General features: G+C 34.8%; 3 protein-coding genes across 4 annotated transcripts; 1 reads left to right on the top strand and 2 right to left on the bottom strand.

Moving 5' to 3' along the window:
* Positions 1–963: 963 nt before the first annotated feature.
* LOC140958969 (transmembrane 9 superfamily member 3-like) lies at positions 964–6,420 on the bottom strand. 2 transcript variants are annotated; one of them, XM_073416622.1, is made up of 8 exons: positions 6,133–6,420; positions 5,264–5,304; positions 4,558–5,143; positions 4,334–4,471; positions 4,072–4,228; positions 2,448–2,932; positions 1,578–1,799; positions 964–1,407 (listed from the first exon to the last, which is right to left on the bottom strand). In XM_073416622.1, exons 1-7 carry the CDS (start codon positions 6,276–6,278, stop codon positions 1,580–1,582), a joined length of 1,773 nt encoding a protein of 590 aa, XP_073272723.1. In that variant the 5' UTR covers positions 6,279–6,420; the 3' UTR covers positions 964–1,407; positions 1,578–1,579. The 2 variants fall into 2 exon arrangements, with proteins under 2 accessions (XP_073272723.1, XP_073272722.1); XM_073416621.1 differs by having other exon boundaries at positions 1,378–1,799.
* A 1,788-nt stretch (positions 6,421–8,208) lies between these two features.
* Positions 8,209–9,237, bottom strand: LOC140960551 (ubiquitin domain-containing protein 7SL RNA1-like). The gene has a single exon (XM_073418853.1). The coding sequence runs from the start codon at positions 9,128–9,130 to the stop codon at positions 8,336–8,338; it is 795 nt and encodes a 264-aa protein (XP_073274954.1). The 5' UTR covers positions 9,131–9,237; the 3' UTR covers positions 8,209–8,335.
* A 1,098-nt stretch (positions 9,238–10,335) lies between these two features.
* LOC140960409 (uncharacterized) lies at positions 10,336–13,716 on the top strand. The gene is made up of 3 exons (XM_073418661.1): positions 10,336–10,794; positions 11,718–11,955; positions 13,366–13,716. Exons 1-3 carry the CDS (start codon positions 10,495–10,497, stop codon positions 13,515–13,517), a joined length of 690 nt encoding a protein of 229 aa, XP_073274762.1. The 5' UTR covers positions 10,336–10,494; the 3' UTR covers positions 13,518–13,716.
* Positions 13,717–21,254: the final 7,538 nt, after the last annotated feature.

Here is a 21,254-nt window from a genome sequence, read left to right as displayed (position 1 = left end):
TTCCATGTTTATGTGTTGTGTATTTGGCTATGGTTAGTGTACATCGGTGGACGTTCTTGTTTAGTCGTAGTTGGTTTAATAGGAGAGAGATCTAGTGCATTTGATGGGGTTGACTTAGTTTTCTGATGTTTTGTACTGTTGAATTTTATGTATTTCTTGGCTGCTCCTGCTAATGGCTGTTGCTTGTGGATTAGATGTGTCTTAATCCAAGGAATAGTTCATTAATGATCCTACAAAATAAATCACTGCAAGTTAATGGTAATGTTGTTGTGATGGATGTCTGGGTTCAAAATTTCTAGTCGTACAATGTTTGAATACTTTAATATCCGTTTGGATATATTAAAATTGGATGAGAATGTTAAAGATTGTTTTGTTTTGTTTTGTTTTGTTTTGTTTTGTTGTTGCATGATATTGATATGAGGAACAAAATCTATCCAGTATGGTGGGATCTGAGCAAGAACCACTGTTTGAAATTTGTTTTAAGCTGATGTGGTTTCAAAAGTTCTGGACATTATTTATGCGGTGATGGTTTCCTTGGACAATAACATTCCATTTTACGGTGCTGAGTATTTTGGTCCACCATGGAATCTTGATTGCCAATGAGATTTCAGTTTTTGAATCAAAAGATTTCAAATTCGCAAGCCTTTCGTTTTTACATATCAAGTATATATTTGTCAAGCGTCATATTTTTTTTAAGTGTCTGGTATCGTTTATGATTCTGTATTATGTAATGTGCGTGTGAGTGGTGGCGTCCGCATTTGATCCTCGGCAAAGATCGCCGATCGGAACTAAATCGACTACAGATTGTTTGATTTCATTTTAGTACATATGTTATCATCAGAACCCAGCCAGTATTAGGGAATCATGATGGTGGGCTTCTTTTCTTGTACTAGAAATATTTGACTTACAGCGCATAGATTGACGACTTAAATGCGTCATCTGCTTTATAGAGTAAATAATATGGGTAAGAAAACTTATATAATAGTAATTCAATAAATACACTTTTTCAACAAATTATCATGGATTAACGTGATATGAAACAGTGGGGAATGTATTTAAGCCTAGCACACGAGTTTGAAGAGATCGAGCTCCAATTATAACAAGTCCAATCTCAGGTGCAGATTATGAACTTGAAAACAATTGAACATGGATCGCAACAAAAAAATTTCGTCACCTAATGAGCACAATCATAATAATAGCTTGCTGCAAGGACACCGAATTTGAACTTGGGGTTCCCTAATCAAAAGGATCAAGCTGTAGCTAGAATCATGCCAGCCCAACAAGATCAAAGGCAAGCCTTAAATCCCAGCTTGTTGGGCTCTGACAAATCTCAAACATAGAACTTTCAAGGACCATCAGAAGAAACGCATTCAAAGCAGTAGCAAAACTGGGTATTGCAACATGAACCTAAAATAAACAAAGAACAAGAAGTAACTTTTGAAGAGTGACACTGTAGGACACTACAATCTCCCATTTGAGAAGGCCAATCGTCCTTGATGTTACTCTTTCATTGCTAATTGCCTTACAATAGTTATCAAACATTATGTAAAACAAGAAAGTCCGATGACCAAACTTACAGCTACTCGCATTTGATCGAGCGGTAAATGTGTCTGACAAAAAACAGCGCTGCACGGAATCCAACTGTCCCCAGCATAAGGAAGAAGCCATAGCAAACACATGCCATGTACCCAAAGAAAAATGAAGTTTGCATAAAGCCAGACATGTCTGAACGTGCGTAAAAGTAATACAAGCAATATCCATATATGAACAGCCCAGTAGATCCACCACACAGAAATGATCTGTAAAATTATCCCATCAATCAAATCAGTGAGTTTCTTGCTAGGTAAGAAAATAAAGTAAGATTATTTAGATGAGGCTCTTCTCATCAAAAAATTCACGCACAAATAGGTTGATATAAAATAATAATTCAGGTTAATCGAGTAGAAATCCTTTCCTGGTTGTTTTGGGTATGAATACAACCACAAAAAACTGTCAATGAGACAAAACAATATGGAGAAATCACCAAAATCAACCCTAAAATTTGACGCTCAATCACGTGGATGAGAAAATGAATGATAAATGGGAGATTCACAAAACACAGTACAAAGTTTCCTCACATTCCATATTATCGGTTGCATCAAGAAGAGTTTATTGTAACCCTGTGTATTAGGTTAGTAATTAATAGTGAAGCACTTAAATCTTCTTAATAGTATAAAAATATGGTTCATATGGATAAACCTACAAGTAATTTGAACTATGATCACAGAATCACATCTAAACTGATGCACTATTCTAGAAAAATAACGTGATTTCATATCAATGAACACTATTTAGCTGCGGCTAACTAGGCAATCTGATTTTAGCAGTTGATGTATATAAGAACAAAGGATAACAAATCCCAGCAATAAATATAACAAAAAACCGAAAACAAAAAAAGCATGTTATACCTCCACCACCATTCATGATCCTCAGCAGCAAGCTGGAAGTAAGTCAATGCCACAGTGATAAAGGCTGTGACGATCAAAAGGATGATGAAGACTATAAATAAAATGCTATAGATGGTGTAAATCCTATGGCCCCATACGCTGGCAAATATGTAATAGAGTTCAATATATATGGCACTGAAAGGCAAGAATCCAGCCATAGCCATCTGAGGTAGAGTTCCACGGTACCAAGGTAATGATGGTATCTCTCTGGGATATTTCGTGGTGCGACACGGAGCTTGGAATTCTGCCTTGCTATTCTTTCCAGCAATCCCTCCCAAGACTAACAATGGAGATGTCACGAGGGCCCATATAAGAAAGATGACAACAATAGTACCAAATGGCAGTGCTGCTGTGGCACTGTAAGCAATTGCAACGGTATTAAGGAAGCAGAATGCAAGAAATAGCGGTCCGCAAAATAGACTTCCAGTCAACAAAAGATTCCGAACCTATAGAATGAAAGTGGAGCAGACCATCATCTTTTGGAGTCTATAACATCATAACCTTTTTCCATTTTCTTTGTATAATTGTAAACAAATCAAAGTAGCATTTGCCATTAAACAAGATTAAAATCAACCCAAAATAACTTGTAGGCATTTACAATCTTTATTACTCTGTAGTCTGTAGTTTCTTGACACTAATGGAGTCTAGCAGGCAAAATTAAAGCAGTGATGGCCAACAAACTAGACTCTGAATAACAAGGAAATAATTTGGATAGGACAAGAAAAAAATATCTAAAGCAGCTCTACCATGCAGATCTACCTCCTGCATCCAAGCAAACCACACCTCACGCACCCAGTTAAATCACATCTCCTCTCTTCTATCCCAACCCCACCCCCCGGCAAACCAACACCCCACTCTAGCACCAACAGATTTTTAAATTATGCAAATACATAGATTCATCAGTCAAACAAGCTACTCCATGTTCTAGTCAAATTGCGTCAACATAATGAAAGAAAATTCAACTACACAAAAAACTGAAACTGTATATCCCAATCAAGTAACTAGCATCTAGTTTCATCATTCAGTCGTGAAAGAGTAAGTTAAAATTGTGCTCAGTATTGCAAAAAAGAACGATTACTAGTCTGCCCAGTTCCTAAGGCTGAACAAGTTGACTCAGCACAAACTGAAGAACCTAGGCTTTGACTAATCATTTTTAGAAACAGCTCAATCATAGGCCCAACATTCCCATTGAAAAGTTTAGCAACTATATCTTGTTTCAAGTAAATTCCCATTAACAAGTTTAGCAACTATATATCCTTTAATTAGGTAAGTAAACTGAAGGTTGAATGGATCAACAAAGTAGCAATGTGCCAATAACTGGATGCAAACCCTTACTGAACGCCTAGACACTCACATCTAATAAATGACTAACAAATCAACATTGTAAGGCATGCAATACTAACAATAAATCCTTAAAATCCAAAGATAAAGTTTATTCTCCTAATATTTAATTGGTTACACATATTTACTACTACACACATTCAAGTCACCTTTTAATCTGTGATGATGTCATTAAAACTGATCGTATAGATGAATTAAAGTCGAGTTCAAAAGTACAAAGGGACATATGTAAACCCAAGCATACCCAGTTTGTTCCTTCCAGTTGTCCATAGAAAGAGGCAGCCGTATAGCCAGCGATCCCTGATGTCAGCGCATAAATGACAACCAAAGCCGTGAACAGAGCTCCACGATTGTAAGGGTAAAATACACCAACCAATGCAAGTATAAAAATGAACACCGTACTGCGGAGAAAATACACAAACACGAGGTTTTTAACGTTTTGTGATACGCAACCTGAAAATGATCTCTAAGTCTTGGAGGAGAATGCAGCTAATTTATATACTTACAGAGTAAACAGCTGGCTGCCAGAACCAAGGCATGCAGCAAATAAAGATTTGTACTTGGGATACCTGAATACATCACCATGTATGTACTTCCAACCTGTTTCCTCTTGATCATCAACTGCCTCATCATCATGAGCATACCTTCACAAGGATAGAATAATAAAATCAACATTCAATGTGAAACGATTCTAACTCCGAGAATTAGATAACTATAAGAATGTGCTCACTTGACAAAATCATTCTTAAGAACTCGCATGAGAATAGTAGCCAGAAAACCAGTCAGAAGAAGAACTGTCACACACGAATTGATTATAGAAAACCAATGTATTTCCAAGTGACGAGGCTGTGAAGAAGACTGGGAATATTTCTCCATTCTCTTCTCAAAAGGAATTTCTGTTTCCTTCCATTTTACAGAGTACATGAACTCAACATCAACTTCCTTATCCTCGGTTACATCTACAAGGGCATTAGGGTCAGCTCGTGCATTTATTTCGATCACACGATCCTTATTGTAAAATATTTCAAAATGAAGATGCTTAAATAGATGGTATTTGAATTCGCCGGGATCAGATTTTCCTTCTTTATCAACTTTCCCCAAGAAACCCCAGAGGGGCAAGTCATCATAGTACATTTGGAAATAGTAATCTTTTGATACCGCACTTCGGAATTTCAAAACTTCTTCCTTCGTTAACTTCTGTTTGCAAACAACTTCGGAGTCTCTATCCTGCAAAAAATCTAGCTTGTATGGGGCACTGACAAGTCTATCGCCATTCAAAACTTCCCCTAGGGCTTCTTTCTTCTCTTGCACATCAACTACCAAGTAGATTCCACCAATGACAAGATAGATATTAGTTCATAAAAACTTTTCCAACCAGTTAACCTTAGCAAATCATAATTAAAGAAAAAAAGAAATGAAATGATTAAGAAGTAAACCTGGTGAACAGAAAGGAAGATCAAAGTAGCGGTACGTTTCACTGGTACAAGAAACAAATATATCAGTCATTGATGCATTGTAAGAAAATGCTTTCTCCTTGCATATACATGAGAGTTTTTATATTTACATAGTATTCGCAATCAAATCAAACTCCGTTCAAAACTCTAACAACATGAATAATTTGGACCATTGCACAAATCATAGTTTCCAAAGTGTTTTCACCTAGATTTTGATTCGAGACACTGTAAGCTTTAATTATTATCTTGACTTTCCCTAGCAAATAAATGACAATGTAACCATTCAAAACTTATGTTCATTTTCACAGCCCATCTCCTATTTAAGAGATTCAATAGAACTCGTCGACTTTCTTCACAACGAGTCCACGGAGTTATAAGACTTCAGGAATAGTGATAGTTTATGAAAAAAAGAGAGCTTTTTATGACCAACCCAGTAATACACCTCAATCCCTCGGCAATACAGTGAAATAGAAACCAAACCCAAAGGAAAAAAATTCATTAGGAAACCAACAAAATAAAATCTTGAAGCAGATTCCGCAACTCGACATAAATGCACAAACAATAAGCACATTCCATGCAATCAACGGAAAATTGATGTGGCAAAATAATCCACCAACGAAAAATCAAAAGAATATCTTCCTTAACAAAAAAATGTCGATCAGTACCAACAAGATCCTACTCCACTCCAACTCTACAAACCCCATAAACTACATCGATACCAATCACGAAAAGAAGACCAGTCACAAAACCTTCAATTCGCCAAATTCTAAAACATATCCCACAGCCCCGATACAAATAACTAACGAGGCAGCCGAACAAACAGCCAATCAAGCAGAAATAAGGGGTTTCACCTAGGATTATGAAAGGGCCCGACTTTATTAGCATAGAGCGGCACTGGATCTCCGAGTTTGTACTTGTGATCCGATGCATCGGACCTCACCGTGACCACGGCGCACAGCAGGAGTAAAACGACGGCGTACCAAGCCTCTCTCTCCATTTTCACGCGAGCGTATTCGAAGGGGAATGTGTGGGATCGCAGGATTTTCACTGTTGAAGTAGCGAGCTAGCGAGCTGACGGACGAGATTTCGATCAACGGTGAATGAGAGGGGTATTTCTCTTTGGGGGAGTGGGGGGTGGGGGGGTGGTTAGGGGTACGAACCAGGAAGAGTGGACATTAATTAACGGAATTAGGCAGCTGATTATGACTTCGTAACCTTCATTAAGCAAACATATTCTTGTTATACATTTTTTTTTTATTGATTTTATGTGCTTATACAGTCTAATTTTTTAGGCAAAAAACCAAAAATTTTAATATTTGACAATGTTGATTTGTAAAAATTACTATAAAATTTAATTGCATCTTAATTAATTTTATTTTAGTAATTTTTTATTCTGGAAATTGGTCTTCAGTCTCCAACAGTCGATTTTTTTTGTGTTCAGTCCCTGAGTACTTTTTTAGTAANAAATTAATTGACACTATTGACACACGAATAAAAATAATTTAGGTGTAATCAAATTTGATTTAGTAATTTGAAATCAAATCTGTCTAACAATAAAAATTTCTATTTAATCTAAAAAAATTAAATTTTCTCAACAAAATAATTATTAAAACATTTAAAATTTATAATTTGTACAAATACTATTAATAAAGAGTAAATTTGAAATGTTGTAAAGATTTGTGAATTATAAAAAAAATATTATTAAATTTTTAATGGAAAGGAGAATATGTAAGTCGAGTAAAAATGTCAATGATGTAGTGTTACTTTTCAGAAGTAACTACGCTATCAATATATAAGATTCGAACCGAAAAGTCTCGTCAGTTTATGGCATTGAATGATCTTATACACTTCGTTTATCTGAGAGATAATTGAACAATTTCTTTGAAATAAAACAATAATCTCTAACGATCGGAAATTTAATGTTCTGCGCGGTGATCTTTCTATTAGAATAATAAATTGAATAAATAGATTTTTTTGTTAAATGATCTCAAAAATCAATATTCGCGATATATATTAGCTCGATCTATACGCAAAATAAAAAATCAAAATTTTTTATAAATTAAATTAAATAAGAGATTTATCGATAAAATTAAAATGAAATCATATCATGTGCTATATCATAGGTACTGACATCTGATTGATTTCGTACTTCAACAAATTAGTCTAATCGTGTTTTAAAACAAAAATCAAATTAGTCTAATCTTCAAGATTTTTCATAGGAAGTGACCACTGAATTTCAAAGAGCTTTATATTAAAATTATTTTATGTCTTCTGTATACACTTGCTGTTCAAACTGTAAAATATGAAAATAAAGCCTCCGCGAATTTATAAAAAAAAATTTGAAACTTCCCAAAACTTTGACTTCTGTATGTCCCTAAAATAACTTATATTATAACATATAAAAAGCATAATAAATTTTATTATCATAGATCCATCGATTTACATGTTTGAGGTTGCAACATTGATCAATATGGACCAAATTAAAAAAGTATTGGTAAATATCTCACATCATTTTGGATTATAAGTCTTATAGATTTGTATGTATGAAGTTGGACAATCATTCTCTTTTGAGATAATTTTGGAATTGAGTTAGGTCTAAGTATCAATTTTAACATAGTATGATAGACATGTTTTGATCTTGAATCAGACTCGCCGTTATGTGTTGAAATATCTTATTAGTCACCCGATAATTTATCTAATTGTTCATTCATGCGTGTGAGGTGTGTGTGCGTTAAATGTCTAACATTGGTCTGATTAAGTTTTTAAGAGTTGTATATATATGTTTTTGGACAATCATCTCCTTGAATTAACTTTCGAGATCAAATTATGTCAAAGTCTCAATCAATACAGGTACTCACATATAAGATAATTTTTAAATATGTATAATCATTAATCATGATAATAAGTTCAAAGAAATTGAAACGATACTAAGAGTTTTCTTCTTTCTTTATCAAGCATATGGGGTAATGTGTCATTTACACAGCAAAATCAAACAATAAGCTCTGAAAAATTACAGATCATCGTGATTACCCAACCAAAAAAATTTCTGCAAAATCAAGATCCACCCGAAACACTCCCACTAAAGGTCTCGATTGTATCCCCTTGCCCAACATGATGCCACCGGAAAGACTTATCATCATCCATCACGTTTTGTTTGTAGATAAAGAAATACCCGTCCTTCGGAAGATCAAGCTGCATTTCTTTATCCAGCTTCTGCAACTTCGTCCTCAGCTCGCCAACATCTTGCCACGGATTAACTTCCAATGGGACTCTCTTAGTGCCATGTTTAGTGAGAACGACGATCTTCAACTTCCGGGGTCTATTAGCAGCATTCACGGATGACCCCGTTGAAGTGGTTTCCGGGGATGCCTGGACGTGGACGTCGAGTTCTGAATTATCAGCGAGCCCACAATCTTCAAGGGATCGACGATCATGCAACTCCACCCCGTTCGCATGGATAACAAGTCTACTTATCAGAATGCCTTCAATCTCCTGGATTTTCTCTTTTAACCCTCGAACCGTTTCGGTAACATTCATTCTAACCGTGATACCAACCTTGGAAGCCGGCATTTTCAGAACGAGGTGGATCTTGGATGACAAAAGATCTTCGTCGTCCTTGAAATTGGGATCCGAATCGATTTGCAGCTCGATCCGGGATCGATCAAGAATTTCGGAGTAGTGCACATTGAGTTCATCTTGTAGGACGTCACCGTTGAAAGTTAGGGTTTGTCTGGATACGGGAATCTCTTGATATTTTTCAACCTTTTCCTTGATTTCCAGCACTGTATCGAAGTAGCCCACTTCGATGAAGAAGGGTTTGCCTCTATTTGGTACGAAGAACAGATCCATCAATCCTTCATTGACGAAGAAATGTGTGTGCTTCAGGGGGATAGAGCGTTATTTGCCAATCGAAAGAGAGCTGGCCAGGTATATATGCATGGTTGCAACAGAAACCCGAGATTGATGGACGAGTTAACAGATATAGATTGCGGTGTTTCAGTAATATAATGTACCAAAAGAGAAGATGGTATAAACTATTATATTACAATTTAATCAATTAAATATTTGAATTATACTATATATTATGGTGTTCTGATATTGGATTTTGTCAAGAAATGATCTCTGTTGCTTATTTTAAATTTTTTATATTTCATTCATATACTCTAAAAATAATAAAATAATTTATTTTGAAAATTACTACGACCGATGTGTCTGCCAACGAGGATGATGGCTTTCTCAAATATATTTTGTTTCAACCATCAATTTTTCGATGGTAAAAATTTGTGTGAGACAGTCTCACGGGTCGTATTTTGTGAGACAGATATCTTATTTGGGTCATCTATGAAAAAGTATTATTTTTTATGCTAAGAGTATTACTTTTTATTGTGAATATCGATAAAATTGACCCACATATAAAGATTCGTGACACTGTCACGTTCGATTGACTATATTAGAAGTCAACAAGACTTATAATTTCTGACTACTTAATGCTATTTTAATATTTGACAAGTTCAAAGTGTAATATATTTATGTTGTTTACAAATGCGCTAGTAGATCAACTGTACTCAAATATAATTGACTAAATAGCTTTTTGTTGTGTTTGAGAAATAATCAAGTTGGATTGAGAGAACAAATTGCAATTTCTGTAGTTTAATTTGTCAAATCGAATCTTAACTTAGATTTTTCATTTTATTTCGTTAAAATATTGACATTACACCAAAAAAATACTAATATGAAATCGATAAATTATTGACATATTCGACTCTTTTTACGAAAATTGCTTACCAAGTTGTATACTAATATGAAATCGATAAATTATTGATATATTTGACTTTTTTTTTACAAAAATTGCTAACCGAGTTGTAATTTATGTTTGATGTGTATTTATCGTGTAATAAAAAATGTTAATGAATCTATTCAATTTGAGATGCACGTAGGAAGAAATTGTTATATATCTATTCAATTTAATATTAATATAAATAATAAAAACTATTTCCATGTGAGAGTGACAAGAAACAAACACTTGAAGGATGAACATTGAAGAAAAGGACGAGAAATAAATTTCCATGTGGGGGCAGATCTTGAACCACGTGTTCGGAGTTCATCTGTCAGATATCTCCAGACCAAAATTTCAACCTGTTTGCAATCAATCTCACGCTGCTCACCCTTGACTTGTTTCCGGATATCCAGGCAACGAGTGTGAGAAAAGAAAAATGACGGAGTACGATGATGCTGAGAGGCCCAATGGGATCTTGATAGGTGATGAAGATGCTGGAGACAGTGAACAAAAAGCACGAGATTTGACCCTCTACACAATCGTCAACCGTTTGATTACTGCGATCTTCTTCCCCAATTCGGATTCAGGGTACGCTTCGGTACCGCTGCTTCAGAGGATCAAAGCCTCGCTCTCCGATAATATTCCTCTGCTTCGTGACGCGTCGAGGAACACTGCTCGCTATATTATCGCCTGGACTCGCCGCGGCAGCCCCCTCCGTGCACTTTTCGTAGTCTCCGTGAGTATATTTTTCCTAAGCATTATGTCTGCTGTTTTCTGGATTTGTGTACTAAATTAGTTATCTTGCTTCTGTTATTGTTTAACTAGCTTAATTCACTGGTTGTCTTGCAATTTTCTAGTAAAAAGCTATCAAGACTCATGATTTTCCATTCTAAAATGAAAATGGGTTCGTTGCATTTTACTCCCTTAGACCATGACTGATGCTCTTTTGACAATCGCTTTATTAATTGTAACAGATTGCCGCTTCAATTACTCCACTACTCTCTAATCTGTTTTTCTGTTATTGTTCCATTTTTAGTAAAAATAACTACTTCACTAATCTAAAGCTTTTAATACTGTAGATTTACAAACCTTATCATTTAACAACCCAACATTTTATTGTTTCACACCCTTGTTTCGCCCAGTAATTGGTTCGAGTTCTACAATATCCTTCTCTTATACACATGTTTCAATTTATTGTCCCAGTGTTATACATCCTTTTATTATCTAATGCTACAAAACCAGAACCAAGAAGTGCATTAATTAAATGAGATAATAAAATCAGCTTGTCCGAGCTTCTGACTAATGCTTATCTGTTTTTGCTTCATGTGGTAATTTTGTATCATAGCTTCATTCAACAAGTGAGCTTATGATAAGCTTTATTCTGGATTCTGGAGCTGGTGCTAATATGTTAGACTTCATTCATGTGAAATTTTTTCATCATGACTTTCCGTGGTTTGATTACATTTGTACTTTCTTAGAGGAAATGCTCAATTCCCCCCAAAGCACCTGAGTTTCAGCTACACAAATGGACGTTGTAGTCCCTTAAACTCCTGTTCCCTATTGTTTGGTCGTATTGTTAAAAAAAAAGTTCCATTGCTTTTAAAATTTGTTGTTTTACTTAGTATGATGTTTTCATTCTGGGGTACTGAATTACCGCAGGTTGGGACAATTGCACTTCTCGCCTTGACAGGATTGTCGGTCTTTCTCCTTTTCTTTGTAGCAGCAACCTTCAATGCTGTTGTCATTTCTCTTCTTATGTCTTTAGCAGCAGCTGGAGGATTCTTGGCTCTATTCTTTACCTGTGTTGCAGCCATTTATGTTGGGGCATTAGTGGTGGCTGTGTTTGTTATTTTTACTACAACAATTACTGCGGTTATTGCTGTTTTTATTGCTACAGGTACTGATACAATTCTGTTTTCGTTATCTTTAAAATTACTTTGAACAAAGCTAATGACACCTGAAAGAAAGTCTTGTTTGCATTTTTATATGCATCGATCGGCTACGATCTTTGTCCTTTGCTAGACATGTTTCACATTCTTTCCATCATGTCTTAAGAAATAGAATGAAGAAAACTTGGGAAGATGAGTAGGTCCTCTCTTGAATACCGTGAACACATGTACTAAGCATTATGAAAAGTGAGAATGGAAATTTTACAAATGCTGATTCATACGATATTAGCTATTGTGATCCTCTTCACTCCTGGGTAGATTATGATAGGAAATATCACATAAATTTGAAATAGGCTAAGTTAGCCCTTTCTGCCTGTCATTGTGGCGTCAATAGTGTGTTACTTTCTGACAGCCAACTTAGAAACCCTTAAATCAGTTCAATGATTCATGTTATCGTGTGACCGGTGTACAATACACATGCATATCCTGACCTTTCTAGCTTTCACATGAACCTCAAGAAGAGGAAATGAGTGACTGGGATTTTTGGGGGTGGGGACAGCTGGTTGTGTTGAAAAAGTATTTTGTACATTTCGTCACCAGGTTTTAGGTCCTTCACTTATATTCTTTATTCCATGCGATAGATATATTGCTTTTTTGGGTGAAAATGGATATGTTAACTGTTCGGGTTGGTTCAGTATAAAAGGGTGTATTGCTACAGTAACCATCTTAAAAAAATGGCAAACATAATGTGAGAGAGTTTAGAACCACTATCTGTTTTTTTTTTTTTTTTATGACGGTCCAATGAAGTTCACGAAGAATCAAGTATCTTCAGGTTCTGAAAAATGAGCAACTCGATTTCAAGACCTCTGCAGATTGCAGATTTGTATTTTAACTGGTAATTTGAGTAGGTTTTTGTATTATATTTTTATTCCTTTACTTCTGAAGTGTTGGATACAATGTTTCCCACCAATTTAGTTTCATACTCCAAGAGAGAACATAAATTTGGATTACGAAGTAAGGATAATTGATCAAGACAGTATGTTGTTTTGATTGTAGACGTACAGTATGTTGTTTTGATTGTAGGAGGAAGGAGAAGAGATGATCATGAGATTTATGTACTCGAGTCCTCTTGCATTGTAGATCATACAACCAGGTTTATGAACTAAAAAAATTTGCTTACACGCCACATATTAGATCACTGTAGAGCATACAATCGTAGGACCGCACAGAACATATCAGATCTTACATTAGGCAACATTTGACTTAATACTGATGGAATCATATTTAAGGCCTTACAGCAATTTCCCTTGCATTTTAATTTAATCCGATCTTCATTATGATTTTATTTTCTTCTCTTTTTTCCTTCCCAAAATTTTACCACGAGTTGATTCATGCTCATTTTTTCATTGTATAAACAGGTTGGATTGGATTCTTCTGGACCTTATGGGTGGCAGCTAAGAAAAGCCTTGGTCTGGGAAAGCACTTCTTCTACATTACGGGTTCTGCATGTTCATCATTCTCTAATACTCGTCATGCCCCAAATCAAACTGCATACAAAAAAGCGGATTGAAGGTCTTAACCCCTATAATCTGTTTGTGGATATGGATGTGCATGCATGATTTTTCTTCGTATTGCAGTGTTCTTGATCGTACGTGTGCCAATAATACTGCTGGTGAGATGGTTCATCTTTTTATGTATAAAATGCGAGGAAAAACAGGAGCTTTGTGGAGTTTTGTGCTTGGATATCAAGTTGTAGTCGTTACATGTTCTTTCCTGAACTTTTGTCCTTTTAGATGTGTGAAGATATCAAGATAAATATCAACCAACCTCTTTAAGACACGGTTGCTTGCGTTCACATAAATTTATTTACGCGATGAGATTTCGATTAGTCCACTAAAATGTGAGATGAAATATAAAGCCAAATTTCTTTCCAAATTCCTTATGTACGCAAAAACACTCAAGATTAAAATCCATTTTTTGTTTTCAATCAAACTATTTTTCTAAAGAGTATGTGTCAGTCGATCTGATCTATACATAAAAGATTAATATTTTTTCATAGTCGAATCGGATTGAAGATTTGTTTTTCAAAAATCTAGAAGAATTTTTGTGTTTCCTAAAAATATAACGAGTATTCTAGAACTGCCATCTCGAAACAGTGGACATTAAATTCCAAGATAAAACTGAATTAATATCCCATCAACTTTTTACCCGTATTTTATAAAATACCCAAAGGAACCACCACAAGTAACCGAAAATCTACACAACTTTTCCAATTTTTTTGAAAGAAGATTCTTACGTACACATTTTAATATCATGCATTTTGTAATCTTTTTTAATCGGGAAGACATATTTGTACGTGCAGTTTATAAAAGCGTGATTCTTCAAACAAAACATGTTGATTAATATTGTAATGCCTGAGATATTACAACTATAAAATAGTATTGGTGGCATTTTCGTAAATAAGTTGAAAAATATTCAATTTATTTTGATGGCATTTTCGTAAATAAGTTGAAAAATAATAAATTAATTTTAAGGGCAAAATGGTAATTAGTGACATATCTTGCTCATATGAAGTCCAAATGATTTGAGATTTGGATATCACATAGAAAACTCAAAGATATAGAAGTTTTATGTTTTGAGTTTTGGAAAATGTGATCATTTAACTGATCCAAAGGGATATACCGATGTTAAAATGTTAAATATTATATATTATATTATATTATATTATATTAAAATCAAATTTTGAAAATATGATTGCATTAACTAATCTATCTAATAAATCTTTTTTATTAAGAATAGGATGCCTAATCCATTTTAAAACCTTATTTAAGGGCTTATAGTTTATTACTAATCTAGGTACTCCTCTTTCTTGCTCAGANACGGTCGAGTTTGCTCCCCTCTATTCCTCTCTTGTAAACAACCCTTCTTAATAAAAGCTTCCACTTCTTCAATCAAGTTTGCTTCTTCTGATTACAATTCTGTAAGTTTACTGTTATTTTTATTTTCTGTTTTTATTTATCTTTTTAATTTTTATTTCGTATATTAGCCTGAATGACAGGCTAAAACATTCGTGTTAAATCATCCCATTACTAAACCATGATCTTTATTTATTTGTAACTTGGAATTAAATTGAAATGATAAAAGATTTCATTTAAATTTTAGAATTTGATGAAATATAAGGGTTAATGGTTGGACATAAGGTTTAAAGACGAACCAGGAAATAGTAAACACAAGGTTCGAAGTTAATTAAGAGGCATAAATTCATGTTGTAGCCCTTCAGCCTGCTTAGCCGAGAAATGGCGTTTAAGGCATTCATGGGTGATTTTTTATGAATTTATGTTTCTGAAGTTGTCTTCGGGTAATCCTCTGTTGTTTAATTTCTCTGGTATATCTTTTGTAATTCCTTTTATGTTTTGTAAAATTGCCATAGCTGAACCTTATATTCATTCTTATTCTGAAAATTAAATACCTCCTTTTATTAGTTCAGTAAATCGAATATGGTTTCATCAGAATGATTAACAATCTCTTCATTAAGAGTATTTAAATTAAGATTTTTAAATTTTTCTTCTAATAATTTGTCTAAATCAGAAACAGAAGATTTAAATTTAAAATCTTTAATTTCTGGAGGGGATTTAATAGAAGAACTAGCAATAGAAACAATATTAGTTTCTGGTTCTTTTATATGAACGTCTGGTTTAATTTTATTAATAGCTAAAATAATTTTATCAATACGATCTTTTAAAGAAGTAATTTCTTCTCCTATTATCGTAAGATATAAATTTGTATAATTCTGTTTTTCAATTATTTGATTAATATGTTTAACAGTTATTTGTAACATATCATTTTCAAATAATTTTGAAAAAGCAGTAAAATTCAAAACCTTATTATTCTTTTCTATAATAAAAGATTGTTGAGGAGGATAAACAGATTTTTCAATCTGTCCAGAAGGAAATTTATAATTTCTTTCAAGAATAGAAATATAATCTATAATAAATGTTTTAAAAAACCAAGGAACAAAATGAATTAATCTATTTTGATTTTCACAGTATTTATAAAATTCTGCGACAATATATTCAAATTCTGCTTCAGAAACTTTTAAAATACCAATCTCTGAAAGATTTCCATTTGGGTAAATAAAATTCTGCATTGATCTTTCCTCTAGCAAAAGATCCTTTAGTAAAATCAATTTTTGGTTTACTATCCATTAAATAGTAAAATTCATTTCTGAAACAGTATCAGTTTCTTTAACTTTTTGAAAGTTACATTGATGAACAATATTATTTTGATTAATTATTAAATCTTCTGCTGAAGATTCACTTCTTCTCCTATTTGAGAAGTTGAAGCTCTAGAAGTTTGTGGAATATCCACCATATAATCTAGAGGTGATATAAAAGAATGACTAGATCTTGATCTAGCATAAACAGAAGAGGGTAATAATCTTCTTTGTTCATTATTAAACTGTATTTGAACAGATCCTTCATTATTTTGAATAACTTGCTGTAAATCCCTATTTATTATAGGATTTCTAGGAACAGCTTGTTCAATTATCCAGTTTTCTGGAAATTCTATTTCTTCCCATTTTATAGATCTACGGGTTGTAATATTAGATCTATTAAAATTAGTTTCTATTAGAATAGTTTCATTTAATTTTTTATCGATTCTTTTACACATAGGATTCAGTGTAAACAATGGTTTATAATAGATACGATAACAGATACATATAACTTCTGTACCAGGAGTATAATTATAACCATGAGTTTTAACATTTAATATTAAAGAGTCTAAGATATTTATATCAGACAAAGATAACGATAAATTTGGATAAACATCAAAATATACTGGACCATGAGCCAGACTAGATTGAATTATTCCCATAAGGGACTGTTTCCAATTCAAATTTCTACCATCTCTTAAAGCTGCTATGAAGCTTTCTGGTAAACCTTCTAAAGTTAAAGGTCTAAAAGCAATTTGTATTAAACCTATATGAATAAATCTGTAATTTTTCCTATAAGGCAAAATATCTTTATTATTCAATAGTTTAATAACCATTTCTTCATTATGTAAAGGTACTGATGATTCTGTAGTTTTTACTACCTGTTTTAAACCAATTTTTTCAAATGTTCCTAATTTATAGATCATTTTAGATTCTATCTTAGGAATAGTCCATTGATTTAATAAATCTAAATTTTCAGGTAGATCATATTCTTCATTTAAACTGTTTTTAACAGTTTCTTTCATACTGAAAATATTCATTTGAATAAACAGTGTTAAATCATCAACCAAAACAATTTCCATGGCTCTGATACCTATCATCCTCTGGATCTTGAGCATCCTGCATTTGCATTAGATGAATGAATTGATTTTCACTTGATTCAGCAGCCATAGATTTGTCTGATTTTGAATCTGAACATCCAATATTCTTATAAAGATCTTTCTTCATCTCTTCAATGTAGATCTCTACCATTTTCTCTTTGGAGTAGATTTCTGAATATTTTTGAGTCAAGATTTTAAATGGACTCATTGCATCTTTTTCTTTTTCTTGTTGATGCAGTAGATCTTTCTGGTAAGAAGAAATTTTTTCCTCCATTTGTATAAGAGTTTCATGGCCATAAATTTTTCCAGTTTCTGGATCTTCATGTAATAATTTGTCCCAAAATTTGGTAGAGCTGACTCTCCATAGGCAGGGAATACCTTCATCAGTATAACCACACTCTGGTTGCCATTTCCAGATCCAAGGAATTCCGAATTCCATAAAGAACAGACATAAAGTCTTTCCATCAATCCAATGCTCAGTAAATGATTTTTTAATTCTTGGAGAAACATTTAACCATGTATTCATTGGTTTTATAAAAACCTCAGGCAAAATTTTTGCTGATGGACCAAATATTTTCCACCAAATAAAAAACCAATTAGGAATTGGATAATGGAAAACATTTTCACATATTTTCAAAAACCATGTATGTTTTCTTTTTTCATTTTCATAAAATAGAGTTTTATTAAAAATCTCAATATAATCCCAAAAATTAAATTTAAAACTCATTTTATGAGTCTCGGAATAAAATTCTTTTTCAAATAATGGAGATATACCCCATTCTTCAATAGATATGATCTTTTTGATAATGTACTTGGAGAAGTTATAACTTCCTTTCTGCTGAATATTACTGAAAAAGTGAGTTATATCAACACTTTTTGTGGATAACAGAAGATTTTCATAAAATCCTCTTTGCTTATAAGCACCATATACATATGATGTATTGGTTAAATATCTTTCCATGATAGTCCATGGAGTTTTTTCCCATTGGGTATCTTTTTCTTCTATATGAAGAATTAATTCTCTATGTTTTGTCTCTGTATAAAGAGCTGAATCATTATAATCATCTGTAATGATTTTAGCATATGATGCTGAAGCTTGAGAATCAGTATTAATTTTCTGTTTTTGTTTCAAGAATTCTTGAAACTCATTGTATAACTCTGTATTTGGCTCAGTATTACTGGCTGATGAACTAGATAAGTTCTGGGCTATTAGCCTCTGTTTTCCATGTTGTACAATAATATTAGGGGGTTTTCCCCTACCACCTCGCACTATTAATATAATATAATATAATAAAAAATTAAAAAAATAAATAAAAAAAAATAAAGGATTGAGTCGGTGAATTCCACCGAACTCAGTAGAAGGNGATGCAGTGACAAGGGCTGAGATGGCTGAGTTGGTTATGCAGGAGTATGGGGCTCAGAGACGATTATCAGAGCCGACTAGGGAGTCATTGCGACCGCAGGGACAATCGTTTAAATATCAGAAGGGTTCATCTTCTTCAGCAGCATCATCAGGGAAGCGCCGATTTGATTCACGACGTGTTGAGAGTCGTGGGGGCAGTTCTCAGTCTATTCAGGGGCAGAGAGGGGAGTCCAGAGCAGTGAGATGTTTTCGTTGTGGGGGACCTCACATGATCAGACAGTGCACACAGACCGAGATCACATGTTTTGAGTGTGGCGGTGTGGGCCATATAGCGAGACAGTGTCCTAGCCGTGAGGGACAGCGAGAGCCCAGGAGTGATAGAGGTAGATCCTCAGAGAGAGGAGGACGACAGCCTCAGCAGTTTACACCACGACCTTCTGGAGGACAGCCACGTAGGCAGGGAGCTGGTCCGCCTCAGGCACAAGTGTATGCGTTGACACGAGAACAGGCAGAGGAGGCACGAGAGGAGATGATAGCGGGTAAGTGTTATTTATGTTCTTATCCTGCTTATATTCTTGTTGATACAGGTGCCTCGCATACATTCATATCGAAGAGGTTTGTGGTTGAGCATCATATGCGCTCGTCTCCATTGTCTATGCCTCTTTCTGTTTCGACACCCTCTGGAGTTGATATATCAGTTGTATCTATGATATCAGATGGGATTATTTCTTATGAGGGCTATGAGTTGAGATCTGATATGATTATTCTAGAGATGACTGATTTTGATTGTATTGTGGGAATTAATGTGCTGAGGAGATATTGTGCGACTGTTGATTGTTATCAGCGGGTAGTATATTTTTACACCGATGACAAAGAGCGTTGGACATTTTATGGGAAGGGTTCTCGTCCCTGTGTTCCGTTGGTATCTGCTATCCGGATGTCTCGGTTATTGGAGCATGGCTNAGAGTTGGTTTCTCAGAAACAAGATACTCGGTTTAGAGTTGCTGATGATGGCAGTTTGAGGATGAATGATAGATGGGTAGTTCCTGATATACCTGAGTTGCGCCAGGGCCTATTGCGGCGTGCACATTGTAGTCGTTATTCTATCCACCCTGGTGGCAAGAAGATGTATAAGGATTTACGTTCTCAGTTTTGGTGGAAGGGGATGAAACGTGATGTGATTGATTTTGTACGTCGATGTCTCAATTGTCAACAGATCAAAGCTGAGAGGAGAAGNCAGTTTGAGGATGAATGATAGATGGGTAGTTCCTGATACTTCGGAGTTGCGCCAGGGCCTGTTGCGGCGTGCACATTGTAGTCGATATTCTATCCACCCTGGTGGCAAGAAGATGTATAAGGATCTACGCTCTCAGTTTTGGTGGAAGGGAATGAAACGTGATGTGATTGATTTTGTACGTCGATGTCTCAATTGTCAACAGATCAAAGCTGAGAGGAGAAGGCCAGGAGGTGAATTGAGGAGTTTAGAAGTACCGACTTGGAAATGGGAGCACATATCGATGGATTTTGTGACTCATTTGCCAAGAAGCACTGGAACTATTGATGCAATTTGGGTGATTGTTGATCGATTGACGAAAGTTGCACATTTTATACCCTATAGCATGAATAGTACATATTTGACGATGGCACAGTTGTATATACGAGAGATCGTACGGTTGCATGGGATTCCAGTGTCTATTATATCTGATAGAGATCCTCGATTTACTTCTCATTTTTGGGAAGGATTGCAGACTGCGATGGGGACAGAGTTGAGATTGAGTACAGCTTATCATCCCCAGACAGATGGTCAGACTGAGCGTACTATTCAGACGCTGGAGGATATGTTGCGTGCTTATGTTATGGATTTTAAATCTGTTTGGCATTCATCTATTCCATTAGTAGAGTTTGCATATAGCAATAGTTATCAGAGTAGTATTCAGATGGCTCCATTTGAGGCATTGTATGGGAGACGTTGTAGATCTCCTTTATACTGGGATGATGTTGATCGAGCTGTAGTCACAGGTCATGAGATGATTTTCGAGATGGAACAGAAAGTAAAGTTGATACAGCAGCGACTGAAAGCAGCTCAAGATAGACAGGCCGCCTATGCCAATAAAAGACGAAGACCCTTAGAGTTCCAGCAGGGCGATCGAGTATTTTTGAAAGTTTCTCCTTTTCGTGGTACAATACGATTTGGTATGAAAGGAAAGTTGGCACCGAGATATGTTGGCCCGTATGAGATTTTGCAGCGGATAGGCACTTTGGCTTATCGATTGGCTCTACCTCCATCTTTATCTGGTATTCATGATGTGTTTCATGTGTCGATGTTGCGGAAGTACGAGCCAGATCCTTCACATGTGTTGGATATTTCTGAGGTTCAGTTAGATCCTGATGTGTCTTATGTTGAGAGACCAGTTTGTATTTTGGATCGATCTGAACGGAAGCTTCGTAGTAAGCTTATACCGATGGTGAAGGTTCAGTGGGATCATAGAGGTGTCGAAGAGGCCACTTGGGAGACAGAGCGGCATATGAGGGAGCTCTACCCCTACTTATTCTGATGGTATGACGTATCTTTATTTATGCATGTTATTACTGTTGTTGATTAATTTCGGGGTCGAAATTCATTTAAGGGGG

Source organism: Primulina huaijiensis, chromosome 15, assembly GCF_012295235.1.
Source record: "Primulina huaijiensis isolate GDHJ02 chromosome 15, ASM1229523v2, whole genome shotgun sequence".
NCBI classification, from domain to species: domain Eukaryota; kingdom Viridiplantae; phylum Streptophyta; class Magnoliopsida; order Lamiales; family Gesneriaceae; genus Primulina; species Primulina huaijiensis.
Note: the sequence above shows the minus strand (reverse complement) of the source record. Positions and strands in the feature narration are given on the sequence as shown.

What these genes read in the sequence shown, in the direction of transcription:
- LOC140958969 (XM_073416622.1), bottom strand. Translation starts at nt 6,278, where the DNA reads ATGGAGAGAGAGGCTTGGTACGCCGTCGTTTTACTCCTGCTGTGCGCC. An exon ending in GGGCCCTTTCATAATCCTAG is followed by an intron (nt 5,305 to 6,132) that starts GTGAAACCCCTT and finishes TTCTTGTACCAG; the next exon opens with TGAAACGTACCGCTACTTTG. An exon ending in GGCAGCCAGCTGTTTACTCT is followed by an intron (nt 4,229 to 4,333) that starts GTAAGTATATAA and finishes TTTTCTCCGCAG; the next exon opens with TACGGTGTTCATTTTTATAC.
- LOC140960551 (XM_073418853.1), bottom strand. Translation starts at nt 9,130, where the DNA reads ATGGATCTGTTCTTCGTACCAAATAGAGGCAAACCCTTCTTCATCGAA.
- LOC140960409 (XM_073418661.1), top strand. Translation starts at nt 10,495, where the DNA reads ATGACGGAGTACGATGATGCTGAGAGGCCCAATGGGATCTTGATAGGT. An exon ending in GTGCACTTTTCGTAGTCTCC is followed by an intron (nt 10,795 to 11,717) that starts GTGAGTATATTT and finishes GAATTACCGCAG; the next exon opens with GTTGGGACAATTGCACTTCT. An exon ending in TGCTGTTTTTATTGCTACAG is followed by an intron (nt 11,956 to 13,365) that starts GTACTGATACAA and finishes TTGTATAAACAG; the next exon opens with GTTGGATTGGATTCTTCTGG.